This window comes from Megalobrama amblycephala, linkage group LG1, assembly GCF_018812025.1.
Source record: "Megalobrama amblycephala isolate DHTTF-2021 linkage group LG1, ASM1881202v1, whole genome shotgun sequence".
Taxonomy (NCBI): domain Eukaryota; kingdom Metazoa; phylum Chordata; class Actinopteri; order Cypriniformes; family Xenocyprididae; genus Megalobrama; species Megalobrama amblycephala.
In genome coordinates this window covers 25,620,213-25,641,572 of record NC_063044.1, presented here as the reverse complement: position 1 = coordinate 25,641,572, position 21,360 = coordinate 25,620,213, and the positions used below count along the sequence as shown (strand labels likewise).

At 40.0% G+C, this 21,360-nt stretch overlaps 1 protein-coding gene across 1 annotated transcript; it reads right to left on the bottom strand.

The window, feature by feature from the left end:
• Positions 1-5,709: 5,709 nt before the first annotated feature.
• LOC125263745 (calcium/calmodulin-dependent protein kinase type 1-like) lies at positions 5,710-15,909 on the bottom strand. Its single transcript, XM_048182944.1, has 9 exons — positions 15,837-15,909; positions 10,189-10,313; positions 9,993-10,083; positions 9,719-9,825; positions 9,180-9,263; positions 9,033-9,100; positions 8,854-8,937; positions 8,547-8,601; positions 5,710-6,759 (listed from the first exon to the last, which is right to left on the bottom strand). Exons 1-9 carry the CDS (start codon positions 15,859-15,861, stop codon positions 5,710-5,712), a joined length of 1,689 nt encoding a protein of 562 aa, XP_048038901.1. The 5' UTR covers positions 15,862-15,909.
• Positions 15,910-21,360: the final 5,451 nt, after the last annotated feature.

The following is a 21,360-nucleotide window of genomic DNA, read 5'->3' as shown; positions in this document are numbered from 1 at the left end:
CTTCGTCTCCTGTTCTCCTTGTGTGCCTACCTGCCTGTGTGTGTGAGTGTCTCCGCCAGCTCCTTCCATCTCATCTCTTCATCCGCATCTGCAAGACAAAATCAGGACAGTATTATATTCCCTTCATCTCTCAAGAACCCATTATCTGCTTACCATCACCCTGTGCTCTGCTTTATGTGAATAAAACTTACCTGGATTGTTTATACCTCTGCCTCCGTGTCTCTGTTGTAACACATACTACATTTTAAAAATATTTATTTAACACTGAACATTTTTTTAACATTCCAGCAGACAATAATGAGATACTTTCTCGTAATGATACTTCATTGTGATAATGAGATACTTTCTAATAATAATGACATAAGTATCATTTATTGTAATACTTTGTAATAATAATGAGATACTTTTTTTAAATAATGAGATAATGAGATACTTTCTCAAAATACTTTCTTGTGATGAGATACCTTATAATGAGATACTTAAGAGTTGTTTTGACTAAATATATTACCTACTAAACCTACTAACCATCAAAATGGATTACTGTCAAACTGCATTTAAACAGAATCATATTCAAGCATTTTTTTGTATGCATGCATATGTATTAAACAGAGCTATTTCATACCTTAAGCAGATGAATGATAGAGAGAACAGAATGAAAGTGCTGGAGCTGCTGGATTTGGATGAACAATCAGCCGCACTGAGCAGCTTTTATATAGAGGGTATGTGAGTGACGTCACCGCCGGCCGGACTGATTGTGGTTACACCCACTGAGTGGCAAAAAGACTGAGCGTCAGCATTGAGAAAGAGCTCAGAGATGGACTGTGAGTGAAGGCATGAAGGTCCAATAAGGGAACAGGGGCGAATCACGTGTGACGCATTGATGCAAGAAACTTTACTGCATACTTTGGTTTCATACTTTTGTTCTTATATTTACTTAGCTGAAGACAGATGATCAGAAAACTTACAAAGATTGAGCCAAACCTCATTAAAAGCCATAGAATCTGCTGAAGTCTAACATGGACATAAAGACTGCATTATTTTACTTCCTGAAAAACACCACCCAGTAACAAAAGCACATATTTGAAACGTCATTCAATAATGTTTTTTTGTTTTTATTGTATGTATTGATGCTTTGGAAATTAAACAATCATGCCACAAAGTATTTTGATACTTTCATTTATTTCACAGGACTCAATGGTTCTATTTCAAAGTCTAGTGATGTTCGTCACTCCCTACATAGACATCTTGTGTTTAAATGCTGACTATAAAGATCTGAGAAACTGAAGACACATTAAACCACCTTCATCTGTCTGCAGAAAGACATTCACTAAATACATCACAACAAAACACACTGAACAAACATACGGTGGGCAAAAGGGTTCTTAAATATCACAATAAATGTTTTATAAAATATCATCTTAATAAGAAACCAATGACAGCAACACTAGTATACTGTCATAGTGCCTTATATTATTGAGAAATGCAGTTTGAATTGTGAGATCATTATTAGAGTGTCATTATATTGAATTTGGATGTTATTACTGAATCAAAACTTGATTGCACATAGTTTATTATTGAAAGGGTTAATGTTACTCTTGAAATCATTAACAATGATGAATTTGTTATCAGGATATTGAACAATGATTCTTTAATATCACATAATGTAGCAGATTTACTGGAATGAACCCAGAACATCCAAATCTCAAACCTTTTATCCTGTTACAGTTTACCACTCTTCATGTAAATGTAGTTTCAACAATATACCAGTTGACTTTCTTCTTCTCTATGATAATTAATCCATTTTGGGGATGAGCTCATTCTAAAATATACCTTGGAGCGGAGTCTGGGTTGAGGCAGACTACAATTTCTCACAGTCTGGAGCTTTGCATTGGATCCTGCTTGTTGAAAATGTAATTATCTTTATTTCTCTTTATCTTTATGTAATTATCTAATCAATCACCATGTTGTAATCACACTGTCTAAGCAGAATAAACACAAAAGAATGTACTGACTTTGGGAATGCTCTCTCTCTCTCTTCATAGTGTCTTAATGTTTTTGTGTAAACACTGATACAGTTTTTTTCAAGATTATTTGATGAATACAACGTTCAAAAAAGTTTAATCTTAAACTTTAACTGCTCCACCAAGAAAAAAAGGCATTTCATTTTTTTTTTGGCTTTTTTTTTTATCTCATTATGTCACTAGTTACCACACTCAATGTATTTTTTTTTTTCAACACATCCCATGATTTTTAAAATATCAGTCTCTACCAAATGGTTGATATGTCACTTAATGGTAAAATAATGAAATTCATATTATGAAAATCAGAAAATATGAAATATAATACTACTTTATTTAAAACAATCAAAATAAAATAGTTTTATATAATGAATCTTGTTTATTTATTGAAGTATTCCATGAAATATTTCAGATTTTGATTTTAACACAGGAAATTATGTTTTCTTGTTTTTTAACAATAAACTAAAATAAATAACACAAATTACTAAAAGTAACAAAACTAAAGACATTACATTTTTTCTGCGTTCAAAAACTAAAAACAAAATAGCAAAATATAGTAATATAATGGCATTTTAGGCTTTTATAATTCAAGAGAAAAGCAACAGCAGAAACTAGCTTAAAATGTCACTAAAAATCATAAGTAGCCTACATGAATATATTCATCAGCTCAGTGTAAAGCTGGATTGGATTGATACAAACTCAAACAAATGCATTAGTGTTTATTATTTAAAGCGTGTAAACTGAGTTTCAGAAGGTGCATCTCCGGTCTTCATCTCCACTGTAATCTGAACACAAAAGCTCATAAAGACGGTTTCTAGAAAACAGATAAACGAAAACTATCTCAGTATTTTCTCGAAATGATTCATAAAAACACAGCGCTGTGTGGAATATAATCTCACAGGAGTCGAGCTGCTGTTCAAATTGGTTCACTTTCACTTTCGGTTCATCGTCATTTAATCCTCTCAGCTGCAGTGACGTCATCAGCACAGCATCACGTGATCCTATAGAGGAGACGCCTGATATTCTGGATGTGCCTTTATGACTAAAATCTCGTCATCAATTTGGAGATTTGGCGCCATCTGCTGGACACTCAAACATCAACTGGTTAAGTGTACCGTTTTTATTGGTGTAATTGTGGCCCAATGCTGGCAGTTTTGGCATCATTTCTTTTTTCAGTAGGTCTGAAATAAAATTAAACCCATGATATTTTTTTTAGTTTGTGACGTTTTTTTCATTTAGGGTCATGAACATGCATGCAAAGTTTCAACACGCTGATGTGTTGTGAGATGTGCACAGAAATGTTAAACACTCTCATGTTGTATGTCAGAACTCCTCAACTCTAGTACTGAAGTGTAGTAGTGAGCTCTATATTACTTAAAGTTTCTGAAAATAAAAAAAAAAGTTGTTTTACCTGTTAACTGTCTGTCCCATTTTTTGAGTATTTTTGAGCAAAAAAAAAAGAAAAAAAGGTTTAGTATATTTTTTAAAGGCAAAACGTCACAGATTATTGCAGGTGTAAAAAAAAAAAAAGTTGTAAAATTAAAATAAAAAAAGTTATAAAAGTTTAAATTGATTACAATTGTAAATATTAAAAAAAATATATATTATATAAAATATATATTTAACAAAACACATTCAGCTCTAAAACTTAAAGAAATTCAGTGCTAAAAATAAAAGAATTTAGGTTGATATCTCAAAAAAGAACTTTCAGTAAGGTTTTTTTGTGCGCAGTACCAAACCTTTCCACTAGATGATATCCAGACTCCACCGGTGACCATATAAGGACGCTTTGATCTCCATATATGGTTTGAGTGATCTGAACCATATATTTCCATAGTTTTCAACATATTTAGGAACTAGTAATTCATAAGTAGTTTGGTAATGTTAATATTTGATTTGAATTCAGTCCCTAAAACACATAAAAACTTTATTGCTTTGGGTTTAGACTAAGATGTTGTTGTTATAAATGCATAATAGCAAATGTCCCACAGATGCGTGGAGGGTCTTAAAAATAAAAGAAAACATTTTTATACATCATAAATTCAGAAATCTATTATTTATATTGTTTTAAATGTATTGATATTAAAAGTTAGTTATTTGTACTTGACTGAATGTTTTTTTTTTTTTCATAGTGTGATTTTTATATAATCAATTTGACCCAAACCATACAGGCTGTAACCAGAAATCGAACAGTGCATGAGGGTTAAGTGACACTGTAATAGTGACATTAAGTTTTCTGTTTATTCTCAGTACATCTTGCTGATCTCTTTCTATCGCTATGATGAATTAACCAATCAGAAGCTTCTAGAAGAATGTGCTTGGAGCTTTAGCCCTGCCTTTCTGTGTGAGGAGCAAACACAACGAAGCATTATCATCAGTTTTCAGCATATCAGACATCAGGCGAGAGTAAATGTTTGTATGTTGTGAATCATTCCAGACTTTTCACTTATCTGTGAAAATGATAGACTTACACTAGAACATGGTCAAACTTTTGACTCTCACATCATTCCAAACCCATGTGACGCAGTGTTTTAATAATCATACAAATTTCAGCTCCACAATTTATTGAAATTTATTCCATAAAATGACAGGAGTTAGTGAGTCAGAGGTCACTACAAATTACTTATGGCTTATATAATATTTTTGATTTGATTTAAACTTTGTAAACCACCTTACAAGAATCAACCAACAAGCAACGCTGAATCTGCAGACACGGACATCCAAGACCATGACCAATCATAGGTGTGGTCAAGAAAGACCATTAAAGAGCCACCCAGCAAAACCCTCAGTGTTAAAAGTACTGGTCCTTTTGTTATGTCCTCACTACAGATTGTTAAATAACACCACCTGAAGCAGAGTTGCAGTTAATAAGATACAGAAATTAAGTGATTAATTAAGTGATGATTGAGCATTAGTTATGAACACCTGCTGTTAACAAGCAGAATCACTGAAGGAAAGAGAAACAAGAACAGAAAAAAGAGAAACACAGAAACTATAACTTTCTTCAGCCACAGCATTAGATGAAATCATCTGAAGATAAAATACATTAAATCTCTCAAGATCTCAGCAGAGGAGGATTGAACAACTCCACAAACAGCATTACATCTTTACTTATTACTAACCAGACTGATTATTTCATAATCAAACCCTACACCTCATATTTAATAGAAAACACTTGTGTATAATGGATGTATACAGTGTATGTATATATCAGTGATATATAGGTTTTGTGTGTGTGTCCATTCTGTCAGCTGTTTGAGCTCATTGCTGCTGTCTCCTCTGGCTTGCTTGGTCTGGGACACTTAATCTTCAACAATATTACTGATCCGCCTGCATTGACACTATTGTATGAGATTTGAAATGCGCTGGACAATGACATCACCTTTCTCCAGAGCTGCTGTACTGATGAAATTAACTAAATTAATAATGGATTTTATTAATTTAGTTGACACTATTTTCTTCTAAAGCTGTTCAACTAAAACAAACTTTGTTGCATAATTTTAGTGAAACAATCGGTATTGTGAAAAGCACTATATACACATGAATTCTGGTTGTTTCAGAGCAACATATTAAATATTTAGATTGATTTCTACAAAAACAAATTTTTTCCCTTCACTCATGTTCATGTATAATGTTGCCTGATTCTATGACTGGAATCATGCATGTATGTTTAAACTTTTTAAATCATTGTCTATTTCTCTGTCACCCTGGCCCATTCTATATAGCCTTTTAGTTCCTCTCTTGTTGTTTGTATATCCCTCTGGACATTGAAAAGCTCATTATGTGTTCTCCTCATCTCTGCAATGGATTTAAGCACACTGGATTGGACCTTTTCTGGATCATCTACGTTTCCCTGTCTCATCTGGTGAATGTCTACAGAATCCATCACTATGAAGGCGACATCAAGTAAGACTAACAGTCCACTTAACACTCCTGAGACTGCTTCTGCTACAACTCGCCCTACTCTTGCAGTCTGAGTAGCAATTCTGCTAACATTTGCCAACAGACCCAAATTCATGAGTTGTGCGGCACACAAAACATTCCTTCTGTCTAAATTGCATGACATTTGCACATTGTCAAAAGCTGAGCTGCTGAAAAAAACACTGAACTTTGTGATTTTTCTCAGAACCTTTCTCAGTGTATTCAGTGGTGTGAGAATTGGTTCGCTTACAGATTCATACTTCTGCTGAATTTGTTCAAGACTCTCTCTGAATGATTTTTGCTGTACAGTGTTAGTAATGGTGGATGCAGCACCTGTTACTCCACCTGCAACTCCTATTCCAACACCAACACCAGTAACAATCAGAGACGCCCCAAGAGTGAACGGTGCCAAAATTAAACCAGCTAATGCAGTGATTCCTCCAGCTGCTCCGATCACCGAACCTGACAGACTCCCCGCTGTGGCGCTGTAATGTGCAGACTCCATCGAATCTGTTATTCTTCCCCACTCACTAACTAAAACCTCAAAGTCTTTATAGTGCTTGTTGAAGGCCTCATCAAAGCTGGTGATAGACTTTATAAATCTCTGTAGCAGTGTCTCTGGAGTTCTGCTGTTTCTGTCTACTGTATCTGTCAGGAACGGTTTAGCTAGAATCTCTTCAGCTGAAGGTCTGTCTTTACGATCATGACTGAGCATTTGACTGATTAATTCCCGAAGTTCCTCTGAGTATCTCTCTGAGATGGGAGGGGGGTTTCCTGCCATACTGACAGCATGAAGTATGTGGCGCTGCATGTTATCGGCCTGTGGAGGAAAGACAATAAAATAAGAATCTGCCTTAGTGTCAATTAGGGATTGAAGGAAAAAAAAAGGAAAACAAAAATGCTGCATATGACTAACAAGCAGTTTATAATGAAAAAAAAAAGGAGCGATGTTGCCTACGCCTGATCTGCAATCCTGCTCATGTAGGGCCACTGTCCAGCAGAGCTCAGCACAGCTCCAACCCCAATTAAACACACCTGAACCAGATAATCAAAGACCTTCTTTCATCTTCACAACACAAATTAAGATATTCTCATGAAATCCGTCCATAGCAATTTAACCAAAACTTTCAAGGTCTGGACCTTAAAAGTATTAGTTAAATTACTGCCTATGAACAAGAATAAACCTCTCAGATTTCATCAAAATTACCTTAACTTGTGTTCTGAAGATGAACAAAAGTTTTTTGTATCTCTTCAGTCACTTGTCTCTTTTGTTCTCACCACAATCTGTTGTCATAGACAAAGATTCAATTGTCGCACTAGTCCTAAAGTTTGTTATCTGTGTATTTTGTTCTTCAGATGGATATGAGGATGGGAACATGGAAACAGGCCATCCTACGACACAAACCCCACCATGCAGCCTTGCCTAGAGCCTATCCAGGTGTGGAAGTGACACCAGAGCCCACCGCAGACAGGGAGCTTTCATCTGCTGTGATGAATGTTCCAGAGCCTGTGAGGAGAACAGGGCTGGCCATCTCCCCAGAGTAATCCCAGTGAGTCTGAAGAAGTATGTGATCCGACACTATCTGTTCCTGTGGGAGTTTTGTGCATCTAGACAATGAGCACTGGTTGTTTGATTGGGAAACTAAGGTAATGCTCCCCAGCCTGCCCCTCTCCTGTGCTATCATCACTGCTGGTCCTGCCCAGAATAAAGCCTGTTTCATCACCCTGTATTGAGACTGTGTTGTTGTTGCTAATCCTGACCGGCCTCCCTATCCTTCCTCCTCATCCAGATTCAGCCAGTCCTTCGGCCTCATGTTCGCTGATTCCCTTCAACCCATCATCTCAACTGATGCTAGCCTTGGGTCCTCGGGTTGCCAGCTCGCCCAAGCAAGTGTTCAGGGTCCTGTATGTGTGCACCCTCCCTCAGCTCCACCAGGCTTGTCCCTACGGACCTTCGTCAACCATCACCCTGTCTGCGCCACTCAAGAGCCTTCCACATTTTACTACCTTGGACATTTTTCGGTGGCTATTTGTATCCTGGTCCTATTTCTTTGTCTGTGCCTAGTTATTCAATGAATCTGTCGTCCCCTGGTTGTCAGCCAAGACTCTTGGGCTTGCATTGGCTGTGCTCTGTTGAAGCACCTGGCCACTTCCCATTCTTGCCTCCCTGGTCTCATCCACCATTCACCACACTTCCCTTCCACCAGCCCTTCCTCCTTCACCAGTCCTTCATCCACCTCCAGAACCACCTCATCATCATTGCGGGCTGCACTTCTCGAAAAACTGTCACAGTTACGTGTTTAGTGTCATTTTCACAGACTTTGTATCTCTTCATCACATGTCTCTTTTGTTCTAAGTTCCCACCACAATCTGAACACAATTTTCATCACACCTGTTAGTCCTGTTCATGATCTCTGTGTATTTAGTTCCTCAGTTTGATCTGTTCAGGGTCCTGTATGTGTGCAAACTAGTTTATATTGTTTGGATTTCCTGATTTGAGTTATTTAATCAGTCTTTTATTATTTGACCCTTTTGACATTTCATCATCATCGGACTAAAACATTAAATTAATATGGTGCTTTTTTGAAAAAATAAATAGATACTCACCCACACATCAAGCATGCAGAGATCATGGAGCAACCATCCCAATGACCATATGTCACTAAAACAGACAATGCATGACAATAAAAAATAAAGAAGTATGTGTACACTGAAGAAAATGTTAAGTGATATCTACTTAAAAAATATGATTCCATAATTATTTTTTTCATTTAAGTGTACTGTACATAACTGTTACATTTTTAGACAACTAAAATAATCAACCTTTCTTGGAAAGACCTTCTCATTTTGATTACGATTTTATAATGCTGAACATATCAATATTTTATATACATTCAGTTATCCAAAAGCATACCTCTTGGAATTATATTTCTTCTGATAAACTTCTGGGCTGACGTAGAGCCTTGCACCCACAACTGAACTAGCATAATCATCAGCTCTGCAAAGGAAAAACAATGTAAACTCAAACAGTCTAGGACTTTTGCTTTTGGCCAAGAATTTTTCATTTTGCTCTCATAACTGCTTTTCGTTTACCTTTCCAAAGCTGTTGAGCATCCAAAATCTCCTAGATTGACGTAACCATCTTCAGTCAGAAAGATGTTCTACAATGACAACAGAAATCTCATGAGTCTTACAGATTTGACTTTGTGATATGATTTATTGAGCTTTATCAGTGCGTACCTGAGGCTTAATATCTCTATGAATAATTTTCTTCTCATGGAGATACTTCAGAGCCAGACAAATCTGAACCAGCCAGTCGAGGATCTACACACATGGAGAAATCCCAGTGTGTGAGTTAGTGATTGTGTTTGTGTGGTCCTGGTTTTCCCTACATTATGGGGATCAAATGTCTCCACAAGTACCAATCAGTTTTGACCTTGTGGGGACATTTGTTTTGGTCTCCATGAGGAAACAAGCCTATAAATAATGCATAATTATATTTTTTGAGAACAGATAGATTTGTGTGATGGGTAGGTTTAAGGGGAGGGTTAGTATAATGGGAGAGAATACACAGTTTGCACAGTATAAAAAACATTACATCTAAATGTCCCCATAAGACATGTAAACCTAATGCGTGTTGTATAATGTCCCCACAAAGATTGTATTTTTTGGGTCATATCATACTAAATCATGTTTTTTCAATCTAAAATGTTGTAAAGTTTATGTGAGGGTTGTTTAAAGGATAGAGAATAATGTATATGTCTGCATAAGAAACTCACCTGTTTTTCTTCAAAAAAACATTTTTCTTTCTGTGTTTTCATGATTTTTGAAAGGTCACCTCCTTCACAATACTCCATCACATTATAAATGTGTCCCGCTTCTTTATCTAAAAAAAATTACATCCAGTCAGAGAATAATTTAACTCTGAATGTATTAGAATAGCTTCATTTTCCAAAAGCTATACTGATGTTAATTGTGTAATGAAGTTAATTGTGTTATCCTTCTTCAGTCACTATTTAGAACAAAGGAACTTTAGTGTAAAAAGAAAAAAACCTTCAAATGAATTCACATAAGTGACAATATATCCAAAGTTCAGAGTTTTCAGGATCTCGACTTCCTTTTTGACAGTATCCAGCTCCTCCGCCTAAAAGGAAGAAGAAAAAACCTTCCATTTAAGCGACACTCTTATTGGAGAGAAAAAGATGTCACTTTTGTGCTCAATACTTCAGTAAGATTCAGTAATGCTTACATCTCTGGAATTCATCTGTTTGACCACATAAAGGTCTCCGTCTGTGTCTTCCACCAGAAACGCTATTCCTGAAGCTCCTCGTCCAAGTTCTTTCTTCATGGTGTATCCATGTTTTTTTAGCAACTCTATAATCAAGTTTTAGAAAAATTTCCATCACTAGTGATAAGAGAACCAAAGATTCCCTTTCGAAAGGGAACTCGCACTGCGTCCTAAAACGCATATGGGAAACGCCCTCGCTTGAGAGGTGTCTGAAGTGAAAATGGCATCACACCAATCCTATTGGCCGGCGACAGCCTATGACGTTATACTAGCGTGCCCAGACAGTATAAAAAGGGCGCCTAGGAAACAGGACATCCTCTTTTCTTCTTCAGTGACTGTTTTGTCTGTTGTGATTGTTGTAAGGTAAGAACCTTTTTGCATCATGTCTGATAAATGTTTCAAGCGTTGTGCCGATCCATGTCCGAGATATCTGACACCTGATGACACACACGACTTGTGCGTTCACTGTCTGGGCGAAGAGCACGAGCGTTCAGTTCTCGAGGGAGCTGTTTGCATTCATTGATGCTCCGCTCTCGCCTGTCTATCTTCTCGAGGAAAGAGGGACAGGCATCTGCTCCTGGTGGCTCGAGTCCTGCTCGTGCTGAGGCTGAGAGGAGACTCAAGTCGTGGGGTTTTCTCCTTGATGCGCTGGTCTCGCCTATTGAACTTTCAGGACTTACGTCGAGACGGTGGTCGGGAAGTTTAGGGAGGCGAGGGCACGCTCAGCAGCTTTTAAATCCTGTATTCCACGCCGGTCCGAATCTGCACCCAGGCTGCCAGGGAGACCTGGCCCGTCATGGTCTGAGGATCATAGGCAGGGCCAGAGGTCCAGTGTCGCCACTCGAGCCCCTCCTCCTCAGAGGAGCAAGTCTCAGAAGAGGCGCGAGTCCAGGAAGAAAAAGCAGGATCTGAGAGAAGTAATACAATGCGGCGCACTGTGCACTGCTGTGTGTGTCCTCTCTCTTGAGGGTTTTCCATCTCCCTCTCCTTCTTTTTCTCCTGTCCCCCTGTACACTTCCCTCTTCCCTGCACACGCTCTGAAGCCTGGCCCGATGATGAGTTGGTACACAATTTGTAACGCTTTCTGAGGGCTCGGCTTAGTGCTTCGTTTGACGGATATTTTTTAGACCACTGGGGTATGGCAGGCCCAATTTACATTTGGCCTCTTCTCTGGTTGTTTTTTTGGTGAGTGTAGCTGGTCACTGCCCCGCTATGGGAGTTTCTTTTAGGTTTCCGTGACCAAGGCTTACTGCCTTAGGCTGGCAGGGCTTTTTATTTTTATTTTTGTGCAAAAATTAAGGGCCCCGGAACTTAATGGAAGTCCCCTTCCTTAGGTGTAGTGATGCGGTCACTCATAACTATTGGGTAGTGGCTGTTACGTCAGTCCAGCTGGGTATTGTTGTAGCGTCGCCCTTCTCTCAGGCCACCTTGACATATCTGAGTTTGTTGGCCCTCTTTATTATGTGGGGGCCGCCGCTCGTTGAGCTTCGGGCTATTTTCCCTGTTGTGCTGGCCCTTTGGCTACCTTGGGGTTTGTTTTTTCTACCAGCCTCCCAGCCCGAGTTCTGTTTTTTTCTGCTCGGGTTTTAGCCTTCATTGAGCCTCAGTGATGTCATGAGCAGAGGTCGGCCCGCCGTTGGGGCCGCCTCTGTCCCGACCAAGGCAGACGTTTCTCTTGTTCTGGCTAGTTCAGCAGTGTTGGCTGCCGTAAAAGTGGTTGGCCTCTCCTGCTAATCGATCATTTCTGCCTCCCCGCTCATCAGGGTTGCTTCTGGTTAGGGGCCCCTTATCTTTGTTTCTTTGTTTCAAAGGTGTTTGGCATTGGCTCAGTGACAAAGCAGAGAGCTTTTGCTATTAGCTTTCCTGTTGGTTCATATGCATTGCAGGCTTGCTCTCACTTTTGAGAGTGCGCTTTTACTGCGCTTTTACCTCCGCTCCCTGAGCTTGGTATCCCTTAATGGTCCTTTGACTTTTTAATGACGGCCTCCTTTTGTTGTACTATCGCCTTCTATGTTGAGCAAGCTCCTTTGAGTCTTGAATCCTTTGAACCCTTTTTTAACCCTCTGGAGTCTGAGGCTGATTTGGGGCCTGGAGAGGTTTTGACATGACCTGACATTTGTGCTTTTTTCAGTTGTTCATAAACATATTAATGACACAAGTGTCATTACACTGTATTCAGCACAAACTAGGCTACCATAATATGTGAGGAACATGTATGTACATGTTTGTGTTTTTGAAGGAATAACGTTTATGCGTGGTTATTGAAAAAACAAAAAACTTAAGTCACTGAAATAAGGCCAATAAAAGTATATTAAATCTGTGTCTACAATACTTTAGGGTATTGGAGGTTGTAGAGTAGAGTTTTTGCTTCAAAATTATGTAAAAATTATGCTGACTACTCTTTCATTTATAACAATATATTGATTTAGTTTTTGTAAGACACTTTTTGCCAAGAAACACAGTATGCGTGGAGGCGTGAATCATCATGAATAATGGGTCATTTACACCTGAGAAGACAAAAGAATCGCATAAAGAAGCTCTAATAAGCTGCATAATAATGAGGCCTTTCAGTCAGGTAGGCTGTGAAAAAAACCTTCTGTGATGTCTCAAGCTCATCATGGTGTATATGAAACATACAGAAAAATATTATTACAATATAAAATAATGGTTTTATATTATATACTTTAAAATATAATGTATTTCCGTAATGCAAAGAGTCTGAATATAAGTTTTTAGTTTAAAAGCATGCACATTTGGAGAAATATTGGATTCTCATATGTTTATGTCAATTTTCTATACAGAGGAGTTATATTTATTTAATATTCATTGTCATTACTATGAGCGCTGGTGTTTTCAATTCATACTTGCAGCCGGAGGGCGCTCTGTACACCTTTAGTCCACAAATTATTCTAAAGAAGAAGAGGACATTTCAGGAATGGTGTTTTCAATTCATACTTGCAGCCGGAGGGCGCTCTGTACACCTTTAGGCCACAAATTCATATAAAGAAGAAAAGGAACCAGGAACTAACGGCATGTCTTCTAGAGATCGCTATCCATGGCTTTAACATCCAAATAAACACTTTTCAAGACAATAAATACACGATTGAGACAATGCATACAAGTATTGCCTCAGAATTTGCCTCTGAATAGCGCTCCCTCCGTACAGTTCATTTTCAGAGAACTATCAGATTGGAGTTCGTTCAGAGGGAGACGAGAGATCACGCATCATGTTAGTTTTCTTTATTTTACAAAAAGCACAACATTGTGTTTTTACTCTGAGTGTACACAAATAAAAAGAAGACATTCTATAGTTTCAATTGATATATTACTTCTGTCTCTATGACAAGAAATGACGGAGTATTTTAAGTCTGTTTTGCTGCAATGTGAAAAAAAACCTGAAAACGCACCGGCGCGTTTTCGGACCTCAGAGAGTTAAAGCTTTATTTCAAGCTCTACATCACAGGTATGCTTTACACCTACAGTGCTCTGGTTGAATAAATTTTTTTCCTCATGGGTTCGATAAATCTACTGCCCTAGAACTCTAGCATCGGCAACTCAGGCCCGCGGCCGGTTTCCTGCGAGTAGTAGGCCCTTCTGGTTAGGACACCTCGCCATTCTGGTAGCATTATGTTGTGCTCCCCTCATTGTAGGGTTGCTAGCGATATGCTGAGCACATGGCCCGTGGTTGCTATACAAACGAGTATCCCAAGCCTACAATTCTTTTCTCACATTTAAGTGTTGGCTCTAAAGAGGCTCTTTGTAGGTCTCTCTTTCTGTTACTGTATTTTCTGAGCTGTTCGGTTTCCCTTGGTTCATAGGGGAATCCTCACCTACTTTGGATACTTTTGCAGCTTTTTATATGCTATGCTTGATTCCTACTCGTTCCAGTTGAGATTGTTCTCCCCTTACACCTGGGTCGATAGAATTGGCTCCCGAAGACCGATTGGAGGCTTTAAGGCCTTCGCAGGCTGCCCTGTATGGTTGGTTGATTAGGCTGTTGTTACTCTCTGGCCGTTTAGTCCAGTTTATGTTAGGAGGACATCCTGTCTCCCTTCTTACTCCAGTCTCTGTTAATCTTCCCAAGACTGGCCTAGTGAGATTACCCAGCCTCCAGAGTGCCTTCCTTCACTCTGTAGATCCTAGGTTGAGTAGTCTGCTCCCCTCCTTCAGGGATTCTGGCTATTTGCTGAGCTCTACTCCCAGGGATGCCTGGGATCTCTGGCCTGGTGAGTTGATACTGCCCTTTTGCAGTTCTTCGCACAAGGTTTCTTCCTTGGTGGTAGTTTCTAGAGATTCTGTTTAATCAGACAGGTTGTAGGTCTGACCGTCCTTTACTTGGGCCGGTTCGGCCTCCCTGGTGAGATTCTAGTGATCGGCTGGAGTCCAGATGGCGCTCTGGCCATTCTCCCTTAAAAGGACTCCTTCTTTGGAAGTGTTAGTCACAAGCCTTCAGTGGCTTTGGTAGGCCTTCACACTGTGAGGCCTCTTTAAGGCTTTTAGCTCAGGCAATGGCCGAAGTGAGTTATGTCACTGACAGCCTGTGACCCAGGGGTTGAGTGCTTGGTTTTTCTCAGCCATGTTTGGCATGCACTCCCCTCAGCATGGCGGCGTGGGTATTTCGTTCCCCATATGTGTTCTAGAACACAGTGTGAGTTCCCTTTCGAAAGGGAGCGTCTCAGGTTACGCATGTAACCATGGTTCCCTGAGAACAGGGAATGAGACAATGCGTCTCCCTGCCATGCTTCCGGGTTGCCTGCTACAGTCACTTCAGACGAATAGCGGATGTCCTGTTTCCTAGGCATCCTTTTTTATACTGTCTGGGCGTGCTAGTATGACGTCATAGGCTGTCGCCGGCCAATAGGTTTGGTGTGATGCCATTTTCACTTCAGACACCGAAGGCGTTCCCCATATGCATTCTAGGACGCAGTGTCAGAGACGTTTTCCAAACTTTGAATCAACTGCACCAATTGCTTTGCAAAATTATTATTATTATTATTATTATTATTATTATTTTGAAGCGCTCAAAACACCTGCTGATCAGAACTGTGTGAATGCAATGAAAACTCAGTCCAAACATGCAAAAAGTAAATAAATAAATAAAAAAAAATAAAAAAATAAAAAAATAATAATTGCAAATATTTTCTTGAATGTGTAATATATTAAATGCAATCGACACAAAATGCTATTACTATATGTATCCAGATTGAATCTGATCTAAATGATTGACCTTCCACTTCAGTTTGTCCTGAGGCACTTTTTCATTTTCTGGAATATCCACATTGGTTTCTATGGCATTACAATAAACAACAACAAAAAGATTCTGTGTCACAACATAAATGTGTAGCCACCACACTGAACTGTGTGTCTAATGAGGCAGAAACATACAAGTATTGTCAGACCTGTAAGTTATCAGAAATTTGTTGAAATATATTCCAATTTTCAACTTAATAAAGAAAACATGAAAAAAGAGAGGCATTTTCAGTCCTCTGACTCTGGTCCACTCTGGTCTATCATTGCCATCAGACTGTGGTTTCTATGGGAGATTTGATGCTTTATGCTGCTAACATTAAACTGATGTTGTTCAAATTGAGAGTGAAGTTTATACTCACTGATCACACCAGGAGAAACGTTCATGCTGGGATCTGAGATACTGCTGTCAGCACTGGCGTCTGAGAGTCTGTGATACTGAGCCATCTTTAGAGGAAAAATACTACGTCTTAATGAAGTAGCCATGATATTTACATTTGAAATATTATTGATTGAAACATTCATTATGAATCCTATAAGATCTCTTTATGAATTTTAATTCTGTCATATCTTGTTATTGAATTGCCAAACACTAAAGACAGAACTTGAAGAGTGTTTTGTCCTCCTGAAAATCTTGGAAGTTTATAAGACAGGTCAGGGAATGTTGTAGCATTCAGGTTAACCCATTACTACCCAATACTATTACAAACATAAATCTGAAACATGTGGTCTTCATATCTGGTGTGATATTTGTGTCTTAACAGCCGATCCCATCAGATTTCACATCATCAGCACACTCTACTCATTTCAGATCGATTCTGCCGCAGGAGCTGCTTCTGTCCTCTGCACTTCTCTTATTGTCTGATTTGGCTCACATATCAAATCAAACCTCAGAAGACTACAGCTGACAGTCTGGACTACTGAGAGAATCATCACTACTGCCTTTCCCACCCTTCAGAAACAAGGAACAGGGCTGGAAAAACACTCTGGACCTCACATCTAAACCAGTATCTCTAAAACCAATCTCTTGTGTGTTTAATTGACAATAAATCCTCATTCTGACACATCAGCTCCTGCAGTTACAAACAAAACCAGTCATAAGTCACAAGGGTATATTTGTAGCAATAGCCAACAATATGTAGTATAGGTCAAAATTATAAATTTTTCTTTTATGAAAAAAAACAACAACAACAAAAAAAAAAACTATTAAGTAATGATCGTGTTCCATGAAGATATTTTGTAAATTTCCTACAATAAATATATATTAAAAATGTATTTTAGTGAGTGAATATGCATTGTTATGGACTTCATTTGTACAACTCTAAAAGCGATTTTCTCTATTTTGATTTTTGATCTGTATAAATTTCTTTGTTCTGTTGAACACAAAGGAAGATATTTTGAAGAATGTGTTAAACTAAACAGTTCTGTGGCACCATTGACTTCCATAATATTTTTTTTTTCCTACTATGGAAGTCAATGGTGCCCCAAAGTGGCCTGGTTACAAACTTTCTTCAAAATATCTTCTTTTGTGTTCAACAGAACAAAGAAATTTATACAGATTTGGAACAACTTGAAGGTGAGTAAATGATGACAGAATTTTCATTGTTGGGTGAACTATCCCTTTAACACACAGGCTTACCAATATTAAAATGACTGATCTTTCTTGTTGTTCTTGTTTACAAAAATGAAGACCTAATATTTCAGATCTAAATGTGACCATTGACCACAAAACCAGTCATAAGAGATTTGAAAAGAAAATTGAGATTTATACATCATCTGAGTGCTGAATAAATAAGCTTTCCATTGATAGGACAATATTTAGCCGAAATACAATTTGAAAATCTGGAATCTGAGGGTGCAAAAAAATAAAATAAATAAAAATATTGAGAAAATCGCCTTTAAAGTTGTCCAAATGAAGTCCTTAACAATACATATTCACACACAAAAATACATTATTGATATATTTATTGTAGGAAATTTACAAAATATCTTCATGGAACAAGATCTTTACTTAATAGTTTTTTTTTTTTTTGTCATAAAAGAAAAATTGATCATTTTGACCTATACTACGTATTGTTGGCTATTGCTATATACCCGTGTGACTTATGACTGGTTTTGTGCTCCAGGGTCACAAATAGCAAAAAGCCTTTGCTTCATTTGCTTGTAACTGCAGCAGCTGATGTGTCAGAATGAGGATTTATTGTCAATTATGCTACAATTATACAATATTGATATTATATTTAAAACATTAGAGCATGTTTCTGTAGTGAGAACTATTAAATATATTTGATCAGTGACAAAATTATCTAATGTGATATTAACAGTCATATTTTGACATCAACTTTTAGACTGATATTTCATTTATTTTCCTAAAACTGTGTAATTATTAAGGGCCGGTCACACTAGACTTTTCCTTCCACTGACTTCCATTCATACACATGTGAATGTGGGACACCAGAAACACAAGATCAAGTGAAGTTTGCAGTAAAGTCGAGTAGATTGTACATTTTTACATTTTTAAAATGATTATTATTTGTTATTTATGTTTTAAAAGAGATTCACGGAGTGTGACATCATAGCGTCTGTAGGAAGTTCACATGCTCAAGTCTAGACTGACTGCATCTTTAAATGTGTTATTATCAGTGTCCTTCATGATTCACTCAACCCTGTTACTTCTGACATGATTTTCCTCCTTTCAAAAACACCCAGGAAGTGACATCATCTGGGCTATTTCTACAGCATGATGGGAGGACAAGAAAATAATCTCAATCCATAGTCTCAGTTTTTACACAAATGAATGACTGCATTCATCAACCCTGTTACCAAAGTTACTGTAAGAAGAGATTTTGCTCAAGTTACACTTACAACCCTGTCAGCCATTCTGGAAAGTTTTTATTAACTTCATACATTTTGGAAGATCTTACCTGCTATGCAGAGAAGTATGATTCCAGCAACAGCCAAAACGGTGTTAAACTTCAATTGAATGCTGCTTCCTTGACTGTCAGCTTTCTAATGGAAAGAAAAGCAAGTGCCACTGCTTTTATCAAGAGTTCCCTGCCCCACCCCACCACTACGTTCATCTCTGACTCATATTTAAAAAAAAAAAAAAAAAAAGCTCAATGCTCTTATAGTACATTCACATAATTGAGACACTAAAAGATAAAAGATAAAATGGTAAAAGAACACTGACTTATATGACATCTACTAGGGGTGTATAACATGTATTCGTCCCAAACTGCTGAATTTAAAAACAACAACAACAACAAAAACAGATTGTATTTCCCTGTTTATGAAACAGTTGCTGGTTTACCTTGACAGAGAAAAGACCCGCATGTCACAATTCAAATGTACTTTCATGGGAACCCACAGTATATTTGGCCACAATGTGAGAAACTCAGTATGTACAGTCAACATTATTCATCCTTATATAATAGAAGAACAGTCAATCATCTTTACAGATTATTCTGTTATCAGGATTTCAACCTATATGCAGAGCCATAAGTGAAACTGAAAATAACTACATTATGACCCTATAAAAAAAATCATAAGTATGAAACGTCTAGGTTACTACTGTAACCCCCGTTCCCAGAAGGAGGGAACGGAGACGTTACGTCGATACTGACGTAATGGGGTATCGCCAGGGAGCCCAATCACCTCCAAAGATACAAAACAAGCCAATGGGAATTGGCCTGTGAGATTTACATGCCAGGCCCCTCCCCTGGCATCCGGGTATAAATAGGGCCGGCATACTCACCTTCATTCATATTTTTGCTGAGGAGCCGAGATAGGTATCCGGCCACTCAGCGGTGACTCAAAGCTATGGCAGGGGAGCGTAACGTCTCCGTTCCCTCCTTCTGGGAACGGGGGTTACAGTAGTAACCTAGACGTTCCCATTCAGTCAGTCACGTTCGACGTTACGTCGATACTGACGTAATGGGGTCCCGTGGAGAGCGCCATAGCAACTGAACCACGTTACGAGTGTTAGGGAGGCAGATGCTGGCAAGCCGTAGCGTGCCAAATGCAAGTGCGGCCCATACTCGCAACCCTCCAGCGCCCAGAGTAAGCCCAGGAATGTCTTCCATACCAGTGGGATGGAGAGGACAGGGCGTTACAATGGAACGGTCGAAGCTGCTGTTCCTTACCCACGGGGAAGAGTGCTTCGGAACTCAATTCCCTCGTTTTTCAGCAATGACCAAAACGCCAGGAAAGCGTTCCCCGAGGAGGGGAAAGCTACAGAGACCACACAAAGGGAGGTAATGTGTGGAAGACACATATGGACTGGTCTGAGAACAGTAACGCATATGGAAGATCTCTGATGTAGGTCCTACCTTCCGGGAGGAACAACTAGCAATCAGGGACAGGGCAAAACGAAGCCGCCCAGGGAAAGACAAGGGTTTACCATCAGGGAAACTGTACCGTAGACAAACACATATGGGATTACCCGCGGGGAATCACAGCATATGGGCATCTAGCCCAGTACAAGGGCAGACCAACCGGGCATACACGCGAGTACTGGACCTAGCGCCGGACGCCTCCGCCGCGTCTGGCTGCCACAGAATGCAGGAGGAACTCCACAGGGTTCACCGTTACGGGGAACTGAACTGAGGAGCGGGAAAAGTGCTCGCATTCCCTCTCCCGAGGGAAATGGCACAGCAAGCGAACACCTGTGGCTATCTACGAGTAGACAGCACATGGGTGGACACCGGTTCCACTCGGAGATTGTAATATCTCGCGAATGTGTTTGGTGTCGCCCAGCCTGCAGCTCTGCATATGTCTGCAACAGAGGCGCCATGCGCCAATGCCCAGGAAGAAGCAACACACCGAGTGGAGTGAGCTCGCAACCCAAGGGGGCACGGCTCGCCTTGCGACTGGTACGTCAAGGCGATAGCATCCACTATCCAGTGGGCCAACCTCTGTTTGGAGACAGCCTTTCCCTTCTGCTGACCTCCAAAACAGACAAAGAGCTGCTCAGAGCTTCTGAAGCTCTGCGTGCGGTCCACGTAAACGCGCAGAGCGCGAACGGGACACAGCCACGCGAGGGCTGGGTCTGCCTCCTCCGGGGGCAGTGCTTGCAAGTTCACCACCTGGTCCCTGAAGGGAGTGGTGGGAACTTTGGGCACATATCCAGGCCGGGGTCTCAAGATAACGTGAGAGTAGTCCGGCCCGAATTCCAGGCACGAATCGCTGACCGAGAATGCCTGCAGGTCCCCAACCCTCTTGAAGGAGGCGAGCGCGGTCAGGAGCACTGTCTTGAAAGACAGATGTTTCAGCTCAGCTGACTCAAGGGGCTCGAAGGGAGCTCTCCGTAGGCCCGAGAGGGCAACAGAGAGGCGAGAAAGGAGGTCCTTCCTCAGGGGGATGCACCAGGGATGGGCTGTCACGAGGAGCATGAGTTCCGGGAACCAGATCCGGTTGGGCCAGTACGGCGCAACTAGCAAGACCTGCTCCTCGTCCTCCCTGACCTTGCACAGTGTCTGTGCAAGGAGGCTCACTGGGGGAAACGCATATTTGCGTAGGCCCCGGGGCCAGCTGTGTGCCAGTGCATCCGTGCCGAGGGTCCCCTCGGTCAGCGAATAAAACATCTGGCAATGGGCCGACTCCAGAGAGGCGAACAGGTCTACCTGTGCCTCCCCGAAACGGCTCCAGATCAGCTGAACCGCCTGGGGGTGGAGTCTCCATTCCCCCGGGAGCGTGAGCTGTCGTGAGAGCGCATCGGCCGCACGATTGAGCTCGCCCGGGATGTAGGAGGCGCGCAGCGACCTGAGTCGGCGCTGACTCCACAGGAGGAGATGGCGGGCGAGTTGCGACATGCGACGGGAGCGTAGACCACCCTGGTGGTTGATGTACGCTACAGTCGATGTGTTGTCCGTCCGGACCAGTACATGC

Coding starts and splice junctions, on each gene's coding strand:
- LOC125263745 (XM_048182944.1), bottom strand. CDS start 15,861: ATGAACGTTTCTCCTGGTGTGATCA. Junction 10,314..15,836: donor CGTTTCTCCTGGTGTGATCA/GTGAGTATAAAC, acceptor ACTTGATTATAG/AGTTGCTAAAAAAACATGGA. Junction 8,938..9,032: donor TGCTCAACAGCTTTGGAAAG/GTAAACGAAAAG, acceptor TTTCCTTTGCAG/AGCTGATGATTATGCTAGTT.